The 10012-nt window shown below is 40.8% G+C and overlaps 1 protein-coding gene across 4 annotated transcripts in view; it reads left to right on the top strand.

Annotated features, from left to right (window-relative positions):
• Positions 1-10012, top strand: part of LOC136841653 (zinc finger C3HC-type protein 1-like) — a 132865-nt gene that overhangs the window by 114945 nt on the left and 7908 nt on the right. The window contains exons 7-8 of one of the 4 annotated variants that reach the window (XM_067108793.1): positions 2367-2421; positions 3230-8208. In XM_067108793.1, the coding sequence (XP_066964894.1) occupies positions 2367-2421; positions 3230-3312 (138 nt within the window). In that variant the 3' untranslated portion in view covers positions 3313-8208. Of the gene's footprint in view, positions 1-2366; positions 2466-3229; positions 8209-10012 lie in introns of those variants that run through there. The other 3 variants (XM_067108796.1, XM_067108795.1, XM_067108794.1) reach the window with 3 other exon arrangements.

A 10012-nucleotide genomic window follows, 5' to 3' on the forward strand; every position in this document is an offset into this window, starting at 1 on the left:
TCCCAGTCATGCCCCCAATTTTGTTACAAAATAAATTTAAAAGAGCCTGTGGTGGTACAGCAGTGAAATCAAAGCAACAGTTATTTCAATATTTCACCTTCACTTTTCCTCTGCGCAATGGAGAGGAAGACTTCCTGATGTGGGAGAACACCTTCCCCTACACATCTATGTACTGTACATCCAGAGGGCACTACCTGGCATCTTTCGAACCATGGGATGGCCCTGATGGTTCTGGCTAGTCCCAATTCAATGGTGGAGCCTCTGCACCAAAGAATTTCACCTGCTGCTGCTTGAATTATTTGAGCAGAAAATATCCCCCAACCTGCAGATGAAGGGATTGATGTTTCTTGGGATTGTGGTGGATTTGTCTGGCATGTAATATTTTGCTTGACGAGGAAAAGGGAGGGGAAGCAACTTTTCCAACCTGGACATAGCCAAGGAGTTCTCAGGTCTTTCCACCAAGTGACCCATCTCTTCCATCAGGCCTTGGATCGGGGCGACAGAGGGAGGTGGGACAACTGCTTGACCTCTGGCACCGTCTCTGCCATCTGCTCATAACAGAATTGCCACTCGGAGTCTTTGGCAACTGCTGTGGGTGGGTCAGAGAGACCTAGGAGGTGGTGAATGTGGGCCACTAAGTCCAAGGACCCAGATTCCTCATCAAGGGCTTCCAGATGGGCCAAGTTGTCGTTTTCATCTTGGTTTGCTTGGCTCCTATCCAAGTCTTTCCTTATGTCATCAGAAGCAGCCAACAAAGGTGTGTCACTACTGGAGGAGAATGTCTGTCTTCAGGGGTTGCTATCCCGCCTAGCTTCTGACTTCTCTCTGTAGCAATCCACAGGGTGAAAGTCCAGTAAGACCAGAGATGGAGAGGACCTCTTCTCTAGTCAGGGCTGGAAGGCAAGTCATGAAACTCAGAACAGTGGGAGACAGAGTGGGGTGACAACTTCGTTGACAGAGGTCTGGATGCTCTGTCTCATCTCTCCAGGGGGGGACAAGAGGGCACGCCTGACAAGAGGGCACGCTGACAGCCTCATTCTGGTGTGGCAACACTTATAGTCAGTTTGAAGACATCCTGATAGGGAACTCCTCTCATGTTCTGTACCCCTCGTAGAACAGGACCTTGTCCTGGCAAAAACACTGAACCGCAACACACTCCTGTCCCTGTGACTGATCCGTTGTTCTGCTTAGCCTCAATGTGGATCTGTCCCTTTGCCACTGGCAGGACACTGGGGAGATGACCAGTGAGGCAACCAGCAGACACCTCTATGCTCACCCTGACTCCAATCCTGCTGCCAGCTGACCTCACTCCAAACGCTGATACTTGGAGGGAGGGGAGAGAGAGGTTGCAAAAGCAGATTTTGTCCAATTCTTGGTGGATGTCACTTCATTTTGCTTTGCCATCTGCAACAGCTGGAGATGGGGACAAGGACTAGGATGGGAAGTTGCAAATGTCCTGACACTGGTGGCTGTCCTAAGTGACCTTGGGTGGCCAAATAGTTCAGCACGTCGCCCTCGAAGGAGGCTGAGCTACTCCTGAAGGGAGGGGGCCAGATTCAGGCAGTGTTGCAAGATGGGGAGGTCTAGGGAAGGCTGGAACTAAAGGAGGCATTAGTCCCTAGAGGTAGTACTTTCTTTTGCCTCTTTTAGTAGGGCATCCACTGCAAATCTTCCCAATCAACGCATTCATCACATCGTTCATCTCTCATGTACACTTCCCCTGCACAAAAAGTAAACAGAATGTGAATTGGCCGCAAAGGAGGACATAAACATGCTCTATGGTTTACCCTTGCCTGCACAATGCCTAAAGTCAGGCTTACATTCCTCAAAAGTAGCCACTTTTCACACGGGGGCCTGACGCAGGATGCTCAGCACCATGAGTCAAAGAGAGATCACTGGTATGGCTCTCACACCACAGGCAAAGAAAAAACAGAAAAGACCTTTTGCCTTAAAAAGAATGCACTACACTGCACAACATACAAAATATGTCTACGGGGAAGGGAAATAATCACAATCAGCAAGGCAAAAGGTACGCAACTAAGTCAAATTTCTTGCACACATGGTGTGCACAAAGGAAAACAACAATGAAGATGAGAGAGTCAAAAACAACTTGATGCGCTGACGGCCAAGATCATGATGGAAGAGGTAGATTTCACAAGGTCAGGTCAGGCAATAGGATTTATTTTTGAGTCAAGACAGACAAAGCGTTCCTTGCTCAAGTAACTCCATTTATGAAAGCATAGGTTTTTATTCCAGTTGGAACAAACAAAATTTTACTTATAAATGTTAACATTCTTTTACTTTTGAAAAGTTTTTAATATAATTATTCATTGCACTAATTTAATAAATTTTTATTACTTCTGTAGGCTGAAAATGTCGAAGGATTGCGAATAATTCGGAGCCTGTTGGATGAAGTTTCAAGTGAGTGAAAATGGCTGTTAATGGTAGAATTCTCAGAAATATAGGTAAATAACATTTTGAAGCATAATTTAAAGAAATCTGCTCTGTCTGTATGTATACTGTCATTTCTAGGCCTGTTGTTCCAGTTTCTTGCTCTTTCTAAGAAATTTTTCCAAAATGACTGTCATTTTGTACTCTCAGTTTTCTATGGACCAGAATGATATCGCTTAAATTATCCTATTGTTTACATTTTGTAATGGTGGAATAATTTATAACCCTTTTATGCTTTTTCAAAAACTATCAGTAAAAAATAAAGAAATGTCTATTAATGCATAACTTCAACCCTATTGTTTTGACTATATAATTTTGGTGTGTTTAAAGATACTATGATAGAGCACAATTATTCGGCTTCAGAATAGTTAAAACTAGCATTATATCCTTGAAAATAAATTTACTGTAAGGATTAACCTGTAAGAGGTTACATACTTTTAAACAAGGTTTACTCCTTCAGGTTACAAAAAATTTAAAATGATTTTCTTGGCTTAATCAATGCCAAATGATTCAGAAAGAAAGAAAATAGCATTTAAAAGGAACACAACCCATATTGAAAGGTCCTTTTTGACTCCATACATCCCTTATATGTCCCCTAATACACAATTTTTTTCCAATAATACAAGCAATTTATCATATAAAGTTTTCTTACAAAATTGAAATTAGAAACAAATTTATTTTTTTATTAAGTAATACAACTTACAAACTATATTTTCTTTTTTCTCTATCACTTTTACAAATTTCCAAGAGTGTGATATTCTTCAAAACATGGTTCCAGATAGTGGCATATCACATTCATGGCAGTGGAAGCAAGTGTCTTCTCCTTGCTCTGGTCGACAATTTGTATGTCGGCAGACATAGCAAGCCCTTTGTACTCTGTTTTTTGGCCGCTAGTGGCACTGGCATCGTACAAATGAAATGATGTGCAGAAATTTGGGTTGGATCTTCAGCAGCAGAGCGATGACCTAGTGATGGGCGTTCAACAGCATTATCTTCTAACAGCTGGTGTATCATTCAGTTATGAAATCTGGCAAAAAGTTTCTTGTACCAATTTATTATCTTACAAGCACAATCAATAGGCTCCTGTCTTCCTGGAATAAAGATACTGCAAGGGTGGAGATGTATACCAATTATTGACAAATAATACGATTTTTATCAAGATAAGACTCCATAACACTGCACCATTTCTGACACGGCCAGCCCTACCTTCCTTCCCAGCCACCCATGCAGTTCATAGAGATAGACAGCAAGCTTGTCTTCCTCTTGTTTGTGGTGGTGTCAAGGATGGGGTGGGGGTATCGGATGGGATGGGGGGATCACTGAGAGCATTGTATTGCCATTGGTGTGATTATTATTATTATTATTATTATTATTATTATTATTATTATTATTAAGATAAAAAATAAATGGAAGTAGCCCAAATTGAATAAAAGAGCCCAAGTCAAATCAAAGGTAGCCCAAAAAGTCACAAGTAGGAGATTGTGAAATCTGGTCACCGAAGGTTTAAAAAGTAGCCCCATTTGCGATTTGTAGCCCAATCTGGCAACCCTGGGCCGGCCTCAGGCGCTGTTGTGTTTCTGGAAGTTTGCCAAGTACCCATCCAACATAAAAAATGTCCATTCAATGAGTTATGAAGGCGCGCAAATTTAAAAACTTGAGAACATCATATGACGTGGATAACCTGTGTGTGACAACTTCTGCATCACGTCATATGATGTGCTTGACCTCATACGGGTTAAAAGAACAGTCTCTTATGCTCATAAGCAATAAGTCAGAACCAAGTGTGTTTTACTGTATTTTAGTTTTGGACCCATCAAAAATCTCAAAAGGTTAACATTGCATAAAGTGGCTTGGTGACATTAATGCAGTGTTCTATGTAACTGGGAAAAATTAAAGCCCTCTTCCTTACTAGTACGTTTCTAATGTACAAATTAAGATTATTTTTTTACATTCCATGTAACTTGGTATAGAGTAAAAATGGTAACAGCAGCAACAACAATAATATTAGCAGTGTGTATTGTTCTCATTAATTAGTAAGTTTTAAGTTAATGTTGATATTGATTTCATTTTGTAAGATATGCAGTCATCTTCAGGGTAAACAGTTGAAAGCTGTTATTTTATGTACTGTACATAGGGTTGTCATGCCAAAATCATAATGAAACAACTGCACCAAGCTGTTTTACTTCTTTTCCTGCACTTAAGCAGACAACAACACTGTTATTTTAATGCAGTACTGCACTAATATCCTCTTGTTTTTATTATCTTTTGTGACTTAAAGAGCACTAACCCCTGGGTTTAATATACTGTATTTGATTCTTAGAAGTTACATTGCCCAGCTAAGTGAATAAGTTGCTCTGGATGAATGAAAGTGCCCAAATATTTTCTCTTGGTAGATGTTTCTTGGTACTAACCATTGGCTACTATTGCGTTAGGTATTTAATTGTCTTGTTAAAGTTAAGTGTACCTTAGTTTTACCAGACCTCTGAGGTGATTAACAGCTCTCCTAGGGCTGGCCCGAAGGATTAGACTTATTTTACGTGGCTAAGAACCAATTGGTTACCTAGCAACAGGACCTACAGCTTATAACTTCAGTTTTTACATATAGGGTTCTGCTTTGATGTAGGTGCTCAAATCATGGAGACTGCACAGTTAAAATTTTTGCCTTGCAAAGCTTACTTGGGATAAGAATCATAGATGGAATTGTTCATATACAGAACAAACTCTTGGTCATAACGTAAGGGTATTTTCTAAAGCATTTAGCTAGAGTGTGGTTATTAATAGCACAAGGTTTTTGGTGGCAACAGGAGATAGCCAATGGGGAAAGAGGTGGGCGGAGCTCGACTTAGTTTCCCCCTAGATGGTCTTGACACTCCAGTTCTCTCTTAACCGCCTTCCAAGCAAGACAAGTGCTGTCTTTCTTGCTAAGAAGCCAGTTGTTTAAAGCACTTCCTGCCCTTTTTACACTTTGGCTTTCTGGTTTTTCATTTTCTCTTTTGTTTGTGTAATTCTGTGGTATACAGTATTGTGCTATCTGTGTGTTTTTGCATTCCCAGAAAATGCAAACCCATGAATCATCTAAGCAATCCAGGCCTCAAAGAAGATGCTCAGGTGTTGGTAATAACCCATGCTCTCATTATTGAGCTGCCTTGGATATACACCCACGTACCACTTTTATCAGATGCAGATCTAATGATTGTAGTGTAAGTAACCGGTTCCGAGTGTCGTAATTGGTCTCCAGAGCAATGGAGGAATTTTGGTAAGAAGAGGAGGTATAAGGAAATTGGTTGCTCCATCTTGGGAAGGCTTTGCGCTTCCAGTGCAGCAGACGCATCCATTCCTTCTTGTTCAACTCTTCCATGCCAAAATCTCCTCTCGTTGCATCTTCTTCTCAGGAGAATTTTATTCCCTCTCATTCTTCTATTGCTTCATCTTTAGATGATTCAAGGAGGGGTTCGGGAGGTCTTGTAATTGATGTAGTTGCCTCTGTTCTTGTTGGGGGTTTGTTTCGTCGTCTCCTCCCCCCAGGGGAGGAGGAAGCAGCTCCCCTTTGTACAGTCTTTTCAGGCTTGGATGCTCAGAAGCTTTCCAAGTGTTGGGCATCATTAGGCCTTCCAGGGGTACCTTCCTTGGAGGGCTACTGTCCTGCTTCATGTCTTCCCGCACCCCAGTGTCGACCACCATGACGGTTTCCAGAGGTACGGTTTCTGTGACTTCTTTCTATACCATCCCATCATTGGCTGTGTCACTTCCATCAGCTTCCATTCCTGGGCCTTCTGTGTCTGCTGCTTCTTACTCTCTTGTTCAGGCTCTGTTGGATAGAGTCGAAGGGGCTCTTTTGAAGAAGTACGGCCATACCTAGTTAATGAAATTGAAGAAGAGACGTCGTAGGTCTCCCTTGTCATCTTCTTTCCTCCTCGTCCACTGTTCATTCCATTCTTATCAGACGGAAGAAGGAAGATTTCATAGCACCTCTGGGCAAGAAGATTCACAGGCCCTCTCCAGATTCATGTTCTGCTTCTCCTGCAGTTGATCGTCGTTCATCTAGACACGACCGTGTCGAATCTGTTCCTACTTCATCTAGAGCTCTCTCGTTATGTGGAGAACGGTCACAGCCTCGTGAGCGAGAGTGTGGACTATGAGATGTAAGAGGAGAACGGTCCCGATCCCGAGAATGTTTCCTCAACGTTGACTTCTTAATGGGAGCTTTGTCATCCTTCTTCACAGCCATGGCAATACCACTCATTCTTTGAGCCGGACGAGTAGAAGAAGAGGAGATAACTGTGACTTCTTGCATGACCATTCTCCACGTAATGGGAGCTCTCCACGGCTGCGTAACTAACCACTGCCTTCATCTCATTGTAGTATGCTCTCCCGTTCTTGCGGACGGGGTCGTGATCAAGACAAAGCACCTTCTTGTTCTGTGGAACTTTATGCTCCCGAGAAGGTCTTAGGCCCTGAGTGAGCTTATGCTCCAGTAATTAACATGAATATTTTTGTTGCCTCTGATTCAGTTGACAGGATGGATCGAGAACCCCGTGGCCTGGAAGTAGAAAGTCCTCTTGCCCTAGATGCAGACAATCGAGAACTTATGACAACCTACACAGAAGTCATTGAACTCATTTGTGGGTACAATGACTAGGCTGAAGAGACGATGGCTACCACTTCAGATTTTTCTGTTGTAGGAGCTGACAGGACTGCTGTATATTGCCCTAAACAACAAAAGGCAGTCTATGAGCAAACAATGTGGTGAGTCCTTAGTGATGCCACAGTCATGCTTTGTTTCCGGGCTTGGCGTTAAGTCAGCACAGACCCTAACAGGAGCTCCCCCCCCTTTTTTTTTTTTTTACATAGCCTGCTGATTTCATAGTTCCTAAGGTTAATACTGTTTTCAAAAAGTTTTTTGGACTTACAAGTTTTCCTTATGTATTGAGGAAGGGAAGCATTGCTGCATTACCCTAAGGCACTAAGTCTGACCTCAAACCTCTCAGAGTAAAGGCTGATTTCAGTTACCCCTGTTTTATCTAAGCTTTTTTAGAAGATACTCTCCAAGAATCAGTTTGTTGAAGATAGTAACCTGGTACCTGCATTACAGTTTGGGTTTTGTAAAGACCTTGGCACTTGTAACATATTCTTGTCAATGTCTGTTGTCATGCAGAGTTTAGATTGTACCCTTTGACCATGGGAATCATAAAGCACTTATGTACAAGCTAAGATTATTGGGATTAGGTGGATCTTTTATTAGTATTTCAAATGAAGTTTTAATAGGCAGAACCCAAAGGGTCATGTTGATGGCCAGTATAATAGTTTTAGTAATGTCATTTCAGGTATTCCTCAAGGTAGTGTTTTTTAACCTTTGCTGCTTTTTAGTATATATTAGTAAGATATGGCAAAGTCTGGAGAACAAATTGATTCCATATGCTGATACAACTCTTCTAGATGTTGTTCCTTCTCCATACCTAATGTCTTTAGTTTTGAGAATCTTTGAATAGAGATCTGGCATGTATTCATGAGTGGAGTTGGTTTTTGGGCACAAAGCTTAACAAAGTATGATAGTCAAGTGAATCCAGAATACTTTTACCTTTGCATCTTGATTTATGTATAATTGGTACAGCTGGGAATGTCAGTGACTTGTAAGATTTTTGGTGTAACTTCTGATAAGAATTTGACTTTTAGAAGCATTTACTTAATATTGCTTCCTTTATTTCTCAAAAAGTTGGTATCTCGTGAATGTTAGCTATGAAAAATAAAAATTTTTTAAATTTTGTCGTGTTTCATGATGAAGCTATTATATTTAAGTGTTTTAACGTTTTCGTCTTGTATGGAGTACTGTTCTTCAGTGGGTCTTTGGGTGCTGACTCTCATCTCAAACTCTTGGATAGAATTATGTCTTTAGTCAAATTTATTTTGCCAATTCTTAATATTAACTTGTCACATTGATGTAAAGTGAATCCATTATGTTTGTTGAAAAAATGTACTACAAATCAAACATCCTCTGCACTCATCTTTACCTGACCTCTGCTAGTTTTGCTCACAACACTAGGGAGGCTGCCACTGCAGTGTGCCATTTTCTAGTAGTATCAGGTTTAATAGTACTCAGTCTGGTAGGAGATTTAATTTTGTTTTGGCTACAATGAAAATGTAGAATAGGTTGCTTAGCACTCTAGAATGTCTTCCGATATCCAAATGTTTAAGCAAGGGGCAAGTTCATTCCTGCTTTCTGTTAATATGTCCTGAATTCAGGTGCATCAGTTTTATTTTCTGTTCCCTTATATTATTTTCTGTTCCCTCATATTTAATTATTTATCACCTTTTTCATCTAACTTTTCCCATTGCAAATTGATTTCCCTTTGGAGCCCCTCTTGGGTTTATAGTCTGTTTGCTTGCCCATAAGGGTTTTCAGCTGGAGATTTAAAGAAAGAAAGAGTAGTTCAGAAGGTGACTCCTTCTGCTCTCTGTTTTATCAGATTAATGGGAGTTTTTGGCAAAAGGCTATCTTTTGAACCAATTTATAATTGATTCAACTTTTAGCTGCCTTGCAACTTGGGTTTCCTGTTGATAGGGCAACTCTTGGTTCTTCAGTCATTTTCCTAGAGTATGAGTTCAAACACATCTCACTCTGGCCGATGACTCTACCAGCCTTGCATCCAATTATATTGGAGGTTTGCATGAGTATTCCATATATGAAAGCATAGGTTTGCCTATTAGGAAAAATACAAGTTACTTTAGAATTTGGTATTTTTCTTAGGTTTATAAACCAGAGCCCTTTATTCCACTAAACAGTTGCTTGGGAAGAACAATGAAGGCACTAACAGAAGTGCACAAGACCCCCCTAGTGAGAAAATCACATTTAACTGGAGTAAAGGACCAAGGTGTCCAAGAACATCCTTAATTTCTGGCTTCATGAAGCAGTCATTATGATATACCATTCATCCTATGATCTTGCAAAGCCAGGGTCTTTGACCCATTCCCAACCGTTCAGAGTACTTATTGGTTTCACGGGCAATGAGACCTGGTGTTTTTTGGCACCAGACTACCTTTTACCTCTTTTAAACCCCCGATGTTGCCCATAAGTCCTTGTACACCTCCTTCCCAAGGACCTTAACGCTCCATTTTAATAGATTAATGGGGGTCTGTGTGGTAGAGCTATCATCTGAGCCAGTCAATTTATATTTGACCAAGATTGTAGCTGCCTTGCAACTTGTATTAACCTAGCCATAGGGCAACATGTTCTTGAATGGTTTTCCTAGTATGAATCCAAATACATCTCACTCTGGATTAGATTGTATCCCAGTTCTAGAAGTTATAGGACATAATATAGGTCCTTTGCATATTATCACAACTGGAGAGTGGCATCCAGGTGGAGAGGGAGACATAAAGGTCACAGACATTATGAAGGGGAATGGTGAAAGATTCCCCATTTGTAGAGGAATCCAACTCATTACAATACTTCGCTAAAGAACAGGAGTATCTTGCCTAATCACAGGGAAGGAAGGAAAATGCTGACATACTTGCATTGGTTTATATTTTACCTAGAGTGAGACCAGTCACTGAATTATTGCAT

The sequence above is a fragment of the Macrobrachium rosenbergii genome, chromosome 9 (genome assembly GCF_040412425.1).
Source record: "Macrobrachium rosenbergii isolate ZJJX-2024 chromosome 9, ASM4041242v1, whole genome shotgun sequence".
NCBI classification, from domain to species: Eukaryota; Metazoa; Arthropoda; class Malacostraca; order Decapoda; family Palaemonidae; genus Macrobrachium; species Macrobrachium rosenbergii.